General features: G+C 38.7%; 1 protein-coding gene across 1 annotated transcript; it reads left to right on the top strand.

Annotated features, from left to right (window-relative positions):
• The first annotated feature begins 1,532 nt into the window (after positions 1–1,532).
• Positions 1,533–7,401, top strand: EMC7 (ER membrane protein complex subunit 7). Its single transcript, XM_084207391.1, has 5 exons — positions 1,533–1,778; positions 4,012–4,131; positions 4,629–4,767; positions 5,299–5,379; positions 6,945–7,401. Exons 1-5 carry the CDS (start codon positions 1,543–1,545, stop codon positions 7,095–7,097), a joined length of 729 nt encoding a protein of 242 aa, XP_084063517.1. The 5' UTR covers positions 1,533–1,542; the 3' UTR covers positions 7,098–7,401.
• The last annotated feature ends 6,471 nt before the right edge of the window (positions 7,402–13,872 follow it).

Genomic DNA, 13,872 nt, shown 5'->3' with positions numbered 1-13,872 from the left:
TCTACTTAGCAAACACCCATAGCATGATATAAAAACTGACAAAATAGCATTGAGCAATCCACTCAAGCTGCTGTTGTAGCTAGTCTTGCCCAGAAAAAGGCAGTAATCAACCAAATTATTTTTGTTCTCAGTGGTGTACTCTTAAAACTATGTAACTGATATATCTATATGAAAGAGAACTTTTAATATGTAAAGAAGTTACGTGGTAAGAGGACAAGGGACTACTAGCCTAACACTGGAAAGTGCATGCCAGTGCAGCTATTGGATATGGCAAGATGCTCTTTAATTAACTTCTCCATTTGTTAACGGATGACATACAGGGGGAGAAGCTTCTTGTATTAGATTATGAAAGAACAAATAGGAGGGTCTTTTTCTTTGGGCTCTCCAAGGATTTAAACCAAGAAACTGTACTATGTAAGTTATAAAAACAACTTACTAGGATGAGGAAATCCATAAAACTGGAGTGCACGGTCATTCATACTGTGGCCTGACAGTATCCTAATACAGTTCCTTGAGGATATTTTTTTAAAAGGTGCATTTTTACACTAACTGCATGATATGTCACTGTGATTCTCTCTGTGGTATTGTACTGAGTGTTGTCAGTAGCTTTAACATAAATGCTTTTGCTCAGTAGTTCTATTGGCAAGTACTTCTAACACTATTCAGTTCTGGCATTCTTGGGTTTCCACCTGGAAACCCCTGCTGGAGTTTTAGGTGTTTGTGATCTTATGTGACAGAAGAACCTCACAGACCATACATTTTCCCAATTTTCTCCAAAGAAGAGACAGCTCAAAGACACTAATAGACAAATAATTCACGACATCCCACTGACATAGGATGACATATGCTTTTTAAATGATGCTTAGTATAATGTGGTATTTTTATTATCAGCTGATGACCAGGTTCATCTTGTTTAAGGACAGTGTTTTCCACAGGTTTGGTAATTAACTCTGACACAAACCAGGGAGTAAAAGGAAGCACGTGTAGCCACGACGTGCCAGTGAATACATATGACATAACAGGACGTATAATTTTCCTTTGTGGAGGGATATGAGGGGCAGGGAAGGTTTTGGGGCCCTCATGGTTCCTCCCTGAGTCTGGGCCTGCCCACTCAGTAACACCTTCTCATTCTATTGTAACTAACCAAACAAACTGCAGCGCTATCAATCCTTTAACAGATGACACTTCAGGCCAAATTTAATCTTCTGTAAGATTTTTTTTGGTTACTTTTTCTCCTAGAAAATGTTTATTAGCCTTTTCATAACTATTAAAATTTCAAACTACAATGCCTTAAATATACCCACAACCAAGAAAGCTACGCGTACTTCTTACACACCCATTTGCTTCAGGTTGACATTTCGGTCACTGCACACTTCAAGTGCCCAGTTATCCTTTGTTTTTACCCACTCCCCACACCCGAGGCATCCGGCCCGCCTCTCTCTCCGCCCTGCCCGCGCCGAGAGCGGCGGGCGCATGCGCACGGCTCGCAGCGCTCGGGCCGCGGGGCGGGGCCATCGCGGCGCAGGCGCGGGGCGGGCGGCGATGGCGGCGCGGGGCGGGAGTTTGTGCCTGGTGCTGCTCTGGCTCTCGGCGGCGCCGCTGCCCCCCGGCGCCCGCGGCTCGGAGCCCCTCGGGCCGGCGGAGCTGTCGGGCGGCGCGGGCCCCGGGGAGCGCTTTAAGATCGAGGGCCGGGCCGTGGTGCCCGGGGTGAAGCCGCAGGACTGGATCGCGGGGGCCCGGGTGCTGGTTGACGGGGAGGAGCACGTCGGCTTCCTGAAGTGAGCGGCGGGCGGGGCGGGGCGGGGCGGGGCGGGGGCTCGGGCGGCCCTGCCGGGCGGGAGCCGGCGCCTCCCGGGGCCTCCCGGGGCCGTGGGGCCCGCTCGCAGGCCCGGTCCGGCCCGAACTTGAGATGGCGGGCGGCTCCTGCAGGGCTCGGCCGTGTCCCGGTCAGCCACGCACGGCTGCGGGAGTGTGGAATCGCAGAATGCCGGGCTGAGCTGCCGGCGATGCTGTGAACGCTGCGCCCCGGCCCTGTAATGGGCTGGGCACGGCCAGCCGTGCAGCGCGTAGGGTTTGGCCTTGGCCTCCGGCAGACGTGTCCGAACTGATGGCTCAGGTTGCTGAGCAAAAATTTAAGAACGGAATTTTAATTCAAACAATCAAACGAAAAAGCAACAGTCGAAACAGAAACCCCAGACGCGTTTGCACTGTCTGGAGGACCGTGTTTCTTCTCAGCTTCTGTTGTAAATTCTGCCACTTCTTATTTAAGAAACTCACCTTGGATAAGAATTTACCCGATGTGGAGATAGTTTGGTCATGTTAGATGTTACAGTTGTACTTCTTTGTTGAGTACCCGTGAAAAACTGTACTGGTGAAAGCTAATTTAAGGGACGTGGCTTTATTCTTTCACACATCATGCAAATGTAGCTGGAAGCTGTAAAGAATCATTACCTTATTCAGACTCGGGTGGTTCTGGATATATTCAGATAAGCAGAAGATCTAGAGAATCTAAGACACAGAAAATATCCTCAGAATTAAGAACTGAACTAATAAAATTTCAAGAGTAGAAGTAAATTCTAAATTCTTTGTGATTTTCATTACAGTATAATACATTGCTTTTAAAATATGTATAAAAATGAAATTACATGGAATTAAGATATACCCTCATAAACATTCATAATTTTTAATTAATCCCTGTCCAATAGGAGTTAAAGTTAACTTTGACTTTGGGTCCTGTCAATAGGATAGCACTACAGATTCTACTCTGCAGATTTTGTAGAATCCTGGTAGCATAGCACCTGCTAAGCCACTACAAACAAGTTATGAGAGCCTGAAATCATATCTAGGAGCTCATGGAATAACTGCTGGCAGGTTGACAAATTTCTAAATGCTTAATTGAAACTCTGAATTTCTCAAATGCTTAACAAAGTTTAAGAAATGAAAAGGAAATTCCTAGGGAAACATCCTTAAAATAGTTGCAATATAAGATGGTGTAAGCATTCTTAGGGATTCAAATCATCACGTAAAGGTGGTAGGTCCTTAAGTGTTGTGCATACTAGAGAGAGATGTGGTTTGAAGGACATAATGAAAAATTCTTTGAGAATTCACTTTTAAGTGTTTTACTGCTCCATGTTTCTAATGTGTTAGGGTTTATTACATTTTTTGCCCATGTAACAATTTTTTGTCTTTGCATCTTATTTTTAGGAAAGAGATCTTTGATGTTGCTCTTAACAGAGTAGAGAACACTAGGGTTTTCTTATTGGAAACTTCTGGAAACACATAGGAGGAAAACTACTGTACCTTTAAGGCTACTAGTGTTGAAGTTTCCAAGTAACCTTTTACTAATATTTTCATTGAATATTCGAGTTTCATATTTTAAAATAAAAGCCACCTGTCTAAAAATGCCTTCTGTGTATGTGTTCAGAGCTCTTAGTTTCCTTATTACTGTGATTGAGCTTTCCAGCGTGGGCTGGTCCTAAAGGGAGCAATTAGAAGTAAAAACCTCTATTTCGCAACAAAGGTACAAATTGCTATTTTTGCATTGCAAATCGTCCCTAGTACCAACCCACAGTATGTAGGATGTCATTCTGGGGGGGGTTGCTTTCAGCAGAAGCACTAAAGCAAAGTAAACTTCATTGTATGTATTTCAGAAGGAGAAAGGAAGGTGTAAATTGCTTCTGCCATCACTTGAATACATGAAATATAATTTATTTCAGATCTTATTTGGGCTGTTAACTTATTCCTCCAGCAAGACAGCACCTTGAGGGCACAACAAAATCTTTAACCTAGCAGGGAATTTCCGCCCCTGTTGCAGCATGCATTGATGAATTAAAGGGCTTGATCTTGTGAGTGCTGACTGATTTAAATTTTCCTTTTGGTCATTGTGCTTATATTAAGATTTGTAATATAAAATGACACAGCTTCTTAAATAAAAAGAAAACAAGCAACAGAGCAGCTTGTCTTATATTCTGGAGCATACTGAAATGTTGTGGAACTCACTGTTTTTTTCAGGACAGATGGAAGTTTTGTGGTTCATGATGTACCTTCAGGATCTTACGTAGTGGAAGTTATATCCCCTGCTCATAAATTTGAGCCTGTTCGAGTTGACATAACTTCAAAAGGCAAAATGAGGTGAGCCTTTCCTGATTTGCCTCTGTGTTGGTGAGTTACATGTGCCTGACAGCACAGTACAGAAATTCACGGAAGCAGTGCTGTAGGTCTGATGCTCCATCTCAGACTGTATGCGTCAGCTTCTTTTAACATCACTTCTAGAAGCACGTTTCTCAAATTCCAAAGTCTGATGTCTTTCTTCCTATTTATGGCCTGAAATAAGAGAGAAAAGAGACTTTGAAAGTCCATCTGCTTATTTGTTTTTATTATTTTTTATGCAGCTATCCTGAAATAAAATCTAGGCACAGGCTAGTTAACTGCTTTATTATTTTTCAATGCTTTTTTTTTTCTTTTCCATTTCTTTAATAAGTGTACTGTCAGGACTTGGCACAACAAGATTTTTAAATATTTCTGTTGCACCCCCATAGGACACTTGTTTGGATTTTTCTAAATCTTCTTTATTACTTGCCAAAGATTTTGTGTTTTATATTTTCAATTATTTACATTTTGCCTAATAGAGCAAGATATGTGAATTACATCAAACCCTCTGAAGTTGTCAGGCTGCCCTACCCACTCCAGATGAAATCTTCTGGACCACCTTCATACTTTATAAAGAGGGAATCTTGGGGATGGACAGATTTCCTCATGAACCCTATGGTATGTACAGGCAACACACAAGTATTACAAGTATGCTAGGGATCCAAATACAGCTATTCATCAGAATACTAAGAATAAAAACAATTGAGGAAAAATGTGGTTATTTCCTTTGCTTTCCTGAGAGGATTGTTTTCTTGGATTTTCCTTGCTTACAAATGGGAAGTTATTCTCTGACATCTCCTCCCCTATATACCACTGTTAACGTATGTCCTCTGAAAACAGCCTCTAGTCTCTTTAACAATGTGATGCTGTTCTAGTAGTGCAGAGATCAGCATGTTGCAAAATTGTAATTACAGCAGGTGTAAGAGAGAACAACCATTTGCCTTATTGGTCCAACTTTGAAAACTATTGTTTAAAGCACAATACTCCCTTGTCAGGTTTCATTCCTGACAAGTGTTACTGGCTTACTGTTTCAGAATGCAGTAGTTCTAGAGTTTGGCTGTTTAATAGAGCTTCATTTTATTTTAGTAGGTCCTAAAAGTGTTTAGAGCAACAACTAAGCTGAAGAGTTATTTCCTGTTTTCTCTGTAGGTGATGATGATGGTTCTTCCATTACTGATATTTGTGCTTTTGCCTAAAGTTGTCAACACTAGTGATCCTGATATGAGGCGGGTAAGTACATTCAATTGATGCATGTGGGGAGACCAAAGATAATGAGATTTCAGGGCACAGAAAAGTAATAAAAACAAAGCTGTACTTCAGAAAAAAAGCTTAATGGGCATAATTTATTCAGCTAATAGAGTGTTGCTGTTTTAGCAATGAGTCATTTAATAAATGTCAAGTGTGTTGAGAAGGGTGGGGTGTACTGTGGTGTTCTCTTGTGCTTCAGCCTAAACTGCAGTTGACTACACTGTTAAATCCAGATGTCACACTAGTGTGTATGATACAGAGTCTTAATGTAGTCATTAAATTATCTGATTTATTGTCCTTTCATCATGCAAATGCTGAATTGCAGAAGGCTAGGACAAAATGGAGATTCAAGGTGTTTGCTAAATCTTTTATTTTTGCAAGTATTATTTGTCTGTCGTGGGTGGCTGCTTTTGAAGGCTTGGTTAATTAAAAACTCCTTTTTCTGTAAATGACCACTGTCTTCAGTAGTACTTTATAGGTGTCTGAGTAATTTTTTTTTAATAAGTGATACTTTTAAAAAGCCTACCAGAGCTGTATAATGCTCTTTTGGCTATAATTTTGATTGAAAAAAAACAGATACAAAGATATACTAGGTATTCATGGCATGTTTTTCAAACCAAGATGAACTCTGGAAATCGAATTTTAAAAAAAGAAAATCACATAATCCTTACTTTTTCACCGCTCTGACACTGCTTAGAGACAGGCTGTTCTGATGGTGAAATCATCAAAACTTCTGATGATTCAGTTCTTATCAGATACCTGATACGACTTCTTAAGGAGAAATTTTTAAGTTGGAAGAATTTTGCTTGTAATTTAACTTATCTTTAAAGAGTAAGGAAAGTTTTTTTTAAGAACTAAATTGTAATGACATCTCTAGATGACCATGTATTAAATTGTTAAGTGTTAACTTGTGGAGTATATGAAGGTTCTATGATGTTTTTCAAATTAACTTGTTTTCTCTTTCTGGAATCAGCACTGTACTAGCTTGTATATATATATATATAAAAATCCTTTGTTTCCTGAAGGAATGAAAACTCAGATGCAGTACTCTAGTAGCTTGATGTCAGAAAGTAGGACAATAAAAATATCTAATTCCTTCAAACAGCATCAAAAATTTGTTAATTTGCTATAAATGATACTGATTTGAAAAACAAAAAGTGTGACATCTGTGACGACACACATCTGACTATCTAAGCACTAGCCTAAATTCTAATATGGAGAAAAGTAGTGCTGAAAAGAAATAATTTGTATTTTTTAGATTTTTTTTTTTAATCAGATGATTGCCCTGTAAGACTGCTTAAGACATGGTTACTATTTTCCATGCATCGCTGCTTTTAGTTTTGGGGTTTTATGTTTCTGTGTGTAGCTGGGTGGTTTTGGCTGTGGTTGCATAAAACTATGTAGCAATATGTATCCTGGAGGACTACAAAGAGTAAAACAGTGTTTTTGGAAAATTTGGTATCTTTCTCATACAGTCTTTCAACTGATGCCTTAGATACAGCCCAAATTGTTACAAGCTGTTAAGATTATCTGGTCTTTTCATGCAGGAAATGGAGCAGTCAATGAACATGCTGAATTCCAACCATGAGCTGCCAGATGTGTCTGAGTTCATGACAAGACTTTTCTCTTCAAAATCTTCCAGCAAGTCTGGTGGTAGCAGCAGTAAAGCAGGGAAAAGTAGTTCTGGGAAAAGGAGGTAGTTAAATCTTCCTCCTACGTCTGAGTTTGCACAGCTATTTGTTATCATATGGTGTCATGTTTAGTTATCTTGAAAGATCAAAAAGCCACTGCTGTAAACTTTAACCAGGCACAACCTACATTATGCTACAAGAGTGGTTTGTAGCTTTTTTTTTTAGATTGTATAAGCTGTTTTGTACTTGACAGGAAGCAAAGATAACGTGGCTTCAATACTGTATATGTATAAAGTTATTGATGATATGGAATTAACTGTATTGTTCTGTAGAGAATTCAAATAAATTATACAATGTGCTTCACAGTAATAAATGTCTTAAGACAATGTATAAAAAAATTTCAAAGATAATAGAAGTGGAGTTCAGTTTTAAGATATCTCCTATGTTTTATACTTGTCGAGTTCTGAAATGAGCAACTCATTCTTTCAAAATGGAGTTGTGAGTTTACTGGGTAAGTAATTTGCTGTATCAGCTTGCTACATGTTACATATAAAATCATTTCATTTTACAGAATCACAGAGTGGGTAAGGTTGGAAGGGACCACAGTGGGTCCTCTGGTCTGATCTCCCAGTCAGGGTCATCCTAGAGCACATGGCACAGGATTACATCCAGATGGTTCTTGGATATCTTCAGTGAGGGAGACTCCGCAGCCTCTATGGGCATTCTTTAGTTCTAAGATTTTCCGCTATGTATTGCCCAGTTTTACTCTGATCTACTTTCTGCTAAAAACTCTTTGGGAGGAAAGAAAGCAAAGTATCTTGCATGAGGAAGTAATTTAAGCTATCAAGATCTTGAATCTATCTTTTCTAAATTACATGTATCACTTCTGCAACAGAGGCCTTTTACTGTTTTTATGTGTGCTGTGCTTTCAACTTACCAGTGAAAGGATTTGAGGCCAAACACAGAATTTTAAATGAAGTTCAAATTAACTAATTTTAAAATGAAAGAAAAGAACTTAAGGTGTGGTAGGAAGCTAAATTCTGCTCACCTTATAAATTGCATTCCAAAGTATATGGCTCTTGAGGAATGCTAAGTCACTGGCAGAACTTTGTTCTTCAAGCATGCCTGTATATCTGTTATGCAGTTATCTTCTTAAGCTACCCAGAGAAAAGTTGAAAAAACTGATTGTCTTTTACTAGTTGAACATTTGCATATTAAAATGACAGCAATACTTGCCAAGCCCTATTCGTAACAGTCCTTTTTATATTTTTTTCACTGAAAATGCTGTTCGTCTTTACAGCTGGTTACTTTGGTAACAGGGTCAATGCAGCATAGGTAATGTATATCTGCTTCCAAAAGTGGTATTTAACATCCACTTACAATACATCTGAAGCAAAATCAATTCTAGTGCATGTATTTGTTCTGCCTTACACAGAGGAGGGCTATAAATTTTCTTAAAATACATATTTAGAAGTTATGCTGGGAAACATAAAACTGGCAAAAGACTAAATGCTCATTGATAAGATTCAGTCAGTTTTTGAGGTGTTGGAGAAGAAATAACCCAGTGTTTTCTCTGGACAGTGAAAGATTTCACTCTGCAAAGGAAGCTGCATATTTTTGCTCTCTCTGTTTTGCTTGAATAGTCTTTTTGTTTCACATAATAAGTAAATTATTTTCAGTGGAGACAAGAAGATATTTGGATATTCTTGCTGGAAGGATCTACTGAAATAAGTGCAAGTTGCACTGATGAAGGAAAAAAACCAAACTATTAAAAAACCGACTCTTTCAGCAGTATCTTATGAAAAAATTATATGAAAAACAGCAGTTTTTGAAGATGGAGCAATTAGCATTGTCACGTGCTATCCTGGAAAGTACAAGCAATGAGTTACTTTTCTTTAACAATAATTGAAATAACAATTGAATTGCATTAGCTTATAATTAATAATAGTGATGCGGTTTTCCATGTTCGGAACATGGAAAAATTCCAAAGGTAGGAACTAATATTTCTGCCTTCTTTTTGGTGACTGTTCATGCTCTTGATTTGCCTTCAAGACAGAATAGAAAATTCAGGCCATTAAAAAATGGAAGTCCTTATTTAAGAGTTCAGAGTGATAAAAGTTCACAAGAATTGTAAAGATTGTAGTAAAACTTTAGAAGGAACACATGGAATATTCACCAGTTCTCCTTTTCTTAGGACTTTGGATATGAAAGTTGAGGCAGATTCTTTGTGCGTCAGGATCAGATGCAATGTCCGCTCTCAGAAACCTGTTAGCAGAAAAAAATCCAAGCCCAAAAATCTTGTACATTATTCACCTCCTTTTAAGACACCTTTGTGACAAAGCAGTTTGTAGAAGTGTGTTAGTTTGCTGCTGAACTACTGTAAGTTACAATTTTTTTTCATTTTAGAGCTGGAATTTTTGTGTCAAGTGAGCAGAGAGGTTCTAGCCAGAGTGCATTGGTCACTGCAGTCAGTTGGTCACTGTTGTAGTTTAACCTCCTCCAACAGCCCAGCCCCACGCAGCTGCTCCCTCACTTCCCCTGGTGGGATGGCGAAGAGAGAGAGAAGGATAAAAGAACATTTGTGGGTCAAGATAAAGGCAGTTTAATAGGGGAAGCAAAATCTGCACACACAAAGCAAAACAAAGAATTCACAACTTCCCATGGGCAGGCCGGTGTTCAGTCATCCCCAAGACAACAGAGCTTCAGCACACCTAATGCATACTTGGGAAGACAAAGCCATCACTAGAAACATCCCACTCTTCTTTTCCCCACTCTATGCAGAGATGGTGCCTTATGGGCTGGAATATCCCTTTTGTCATTTGGGGTCAGCTGTCCTGGCTGTGTCACCTCCCAGCTCCTTGTGCACCCCCAAGCCCTTTGCTCCTGGGGAGGGGTGAGGAGCAGAAAACGCCTTGGCTCTGTGGAGCACTGTGTGTCAGTAATGAAAACATCTCTGGATTATCAGCACTGTTTCCAGCACAAGTCCTGGGCATGGCTCCACACCAACCACTGTGAATGTTATAACTCTACCACAGTCAAAACTGGCACAGTCAGTTAAAGCTGTAATGTGGCCTTGGACTATCGTAAATGCCTCTAGGCAAAATTTACTTGATCCTGAAGCAGTTAAAATGCAAGGTTGCACTTCTGCAGAAAATAAAGTTTGCTGTAGTTCAGTTTTATTTTCCTATTTACAGATTTTTAGGAGTAAGTCTTCTGTGTTAGGTCTGGCATCTCCATTTTCAAAAAAAACCCAAAACAACATAGCTGCCTTTTCGTAAGGCTTCTTGAGATAACATAAGGCAGACTCTAAATTGAAGCAATTGATACCTCAGAGCAGAAATTAAAAATTTACTTGGACTATAGACAAGCTGATTTTCTTATTGCCAAAAGGAGGAAGTAGGCTTTCTCAGCTTGGACTGGATAACCCTGCTGCCTTCCGATTACAAGTTCTGGTACTTCTCAGGCTTTGTCATGCATTGATTTACAAGCAAAATTGGTTCATCAGTCTGCTGGAATTCTGTTATGTTTTAGGAAGTTAATTCAGCTCACAGAAGGATCAAAGAAATCCCAGCACAGCAGAAAGTTAGCACCAGAAACATTCAGTCAGAGGCAGGAATTCTCTGTTCCTGGCAGTGACTGTGAATGATACAGTGAGCTCACTGCATCTTGAGGATTTGCAGCTGAGGAGCTCATTTAGCCACATTCTGAATGAGTGGGCAGCTGAGCTTATGACAAGCCATGTAGAAGGGAGAGGAGACATATTTTGCTGAAGTCTGTTTTAGCTATTAGTCACTTCAGATGATCTGGAAGGTGTTTGGAACAGTTTGAGATAATTTTGCCAATTGCATCATCGAAGATGCTCACATTCTAGTCATATAAGGAAGAAATATAATGTACAGCTATCTCCCCTTTGTTTTAAACAAAAAAAAATTGTTGGTGCTCTTTGTCTTTTTGATGCAGTGGGGGTGATAATGACTCCATAAATGGGGTGTGTATTGCTTTGGAGAGACAGGCTTGCTTGTGATTAAGGCTTGTATTTGTGAAGAGAACTTTAGTATCCAGTGCCTTGAGTTTGGATGCAACTGTCAGACTGTACAGAACATCTATTATTTCTGTTTCAATTTCTTGTGTATGACTTATGAGAAGCTCATCTCATAAAAGTAATTGTGAAGATAAATTTAGTAATGAGTATTGAGTACTCAGATAGTGTGACAATGAACTTAATAAAAAAAATCCAGTATGTAACCTTGTTAAAGAGTACCCTTGTTAAGCATTATTGTGTAGATGTTTATATTTATCTGTTAAAACAACCCTTTTTAAGTAACTGCATGTCAAGATTTCAAAAAAAATCTAGGCAATTTAAGTACATACCATTTCCCAACTTAGTGAAAAGTGCATTAAATCACTAAGATCTATTTAAACATCTCCACTTGGGTGTTAATGTACCCTTAATTGCATAAAGGTTATGTATGATCAGTAGCTCAAAGAGGGTAAAGTTGGTTTTACACTTTGATAAAAGGACCCTGGGCTAACAGTGATAAAAGCATCTTAAAGTAATAAAGGGATTTAATTTTCATGTTTAAGACATCTCTGACCTTAATTTTATTGCTACTGGTAGTTACTAGATAGTGAATTTGTATTCCTTCAATTTTATGTGTCATTTGAAACCTATTTCTTTTAGGAAAATAACCAGTATAAAATAAATAGTAATGAAGCCTTAGTGGTTTGCATTTTGATGTGTCAAAATAAAATATGGATATATATGGCTATATGTTGTGGTAATTTAACAAACTGGAGGAAAATGAAAGTGTTTACATCTACTGTTGATGGGCTAAGGAATACAGAAAGAACTTCAAATTTTAAACTTGAAATCAGTGGAAAAGCAGATTTACTGAGCAATGTTAAAAGGTTGAAAAGATTACATATGTAGATTTTGCCCATTCTTAGGCAGGAGAAGCACAAGAGGCACCTTGTGGTGCACAGGGCATTTGGAAGGTCCCACTTAATAGGCGTAATCATGGTCTATAAATCTTGTCAAGCAGGAACTGGCACAGAGGCCAGCTTGGCAGGAGGAAACCCCTGTGCATGCTGTGCTCTCCAAAACAGAGCTCGGAAGCACTGTGGCTCAGGAGTCATTGATTGCCCATGCTAACTTTGCTACCATATCCAGGAATTCCTGGGAGGGCAGGGAGGGTGTTGTTATTAGGCACATTCCAAGAATGTATTGACAGCTATTGCCCAAGCAATACTACGAATCAGCAGATTCCCATGTCCAGGGAAGTTCTCTGGAAGTGTTTTATTTAGTAAGATTCTTGAAACCATAATTAATTGCAAGGAGAAAAATTTGGAGAAAGCCCCTAAAGGTAGAAGAAAAGGTAAATATTGCTATCATGACATATTTCACTCAAATATTAAAGTTTGCAAAAAAATTGTAGCTGGAAGATGTTTCCATGATGTCCTACAGACATTGTTTTCTAGGTGAATGTAGTGTTGGCAAGTGACAAGTGAGCAAATGACCTGTAGCCACAGCCTTCAGGAGAGCACTGACTTCTTTGCCTATTTGGTATTTGCCTATTGCCCATGAGAGTGAAGAAAAAGCAGTTATCCCATGTTTCTTTCCATCTGAGAAAGATTGCTATACCATTCAAGAGATGAAGTTCCTCAGTCTTTCCCTCCATCACTAAATAAAAACTGTGACTCATTTAAGGCTCTTCCCCAAGTGGTACAACCCAGCCAGTTTTCCCCCACTCAGTGCAGGGTTCATTCTGTGTAATAGTCTTCTAATAAGTCTGATAGTCTTCTTTTTGGAACTTTGAGTTCCAAAAAGCAATCAGTATTGATTGTGAAAAGAAATAGAATTTTAAAGAATCTTACTTCTTTCATCATTTCAGTGGCTTTAGAGACTTTAGATCTTAATGACTATTTTGAACATTTTACTGTGTATAATCTGGCAATTCAGGCCGTATATTAGTACAGCATTCAGGGAACTTTTAGGCATAAAATTGTCTGTAGGAATAGTATTGAGTTTTAGTCTGTTTTCAGATTGAGCTACTGAAAGCTTCTTGAGGTCATAAATAGGCTGAGGCATTTTAATTTATTTTGTTTCTGTGTTTCAAAAGCCATAAAGGATTATTCATCCTCTTTCATAATAAATATTGATTTTTTAGGAAAACCGGTTCACTTTTGAAATTACAAGGTTATTCCTTCAATTATGCTGTCAGTAACCTTTATGTGATATCTTGCTTCTAATAAGGCTATAAAGATTTAATGACAAAATAATTTTCTGTGGAAAAACAAGTGGAACTCAAACTAGTTAGGTCATTTACTGATGATGCACAAAACACCACAGTTAGGATCATTTGTGTTATGTGTTTGGTTCTGCATGGCTGGTAGGAATAAAAATTTATTAAAGATTTCAGTCAAGGGCAAAAGGTAGTGAATATGCAACAGAAAAACCTTTTGTGGTATTTTTCAAACAAAACTGAATTTTTGACTGATTCTTTTCATTTGAATACAAACATTTAAAAAGTAATATAACAGGTGGTGAAGCTCATTTACAAACACAGCAGGTAAAAAAGGAAACATATTTTTTTAAATGAACATTTTTTCTGTCTGAAATATTAGAATGTTCTCCTAGGAAGTTCTCTAGATTGTTTAATGGTCTACTTGCTGTCTGGTACACGGGTGTGAGTTTTCCACTGTGTTTCAGAATGGAGAATAGGGCACCCAAGCTCATAATCTGGTGCGCAGGGCACAGGACTGCTGTTTACCATGCAGATGCATGAGGAATCCAGTTAAATACCTGGTACTAATATTTTCCATTCCTGGGACCAGAACAGAATAA

The sequence above is a fragment of the Fringilla coelebs genome, assembly GCF_963513975.1.
Source record: "Fringilla coelebs genome assembly, chromosome: 6".
NCBI lineage: Eukaryota > Metazoa > Chordata > Aves > Passeriformes > Fringillidae > Fringilla > Fringilla coelebs.
Note: the sequence above shows the minus strand (reverse complement) of the source record. Positions and strands in the feature narration are given on the sequence as shown.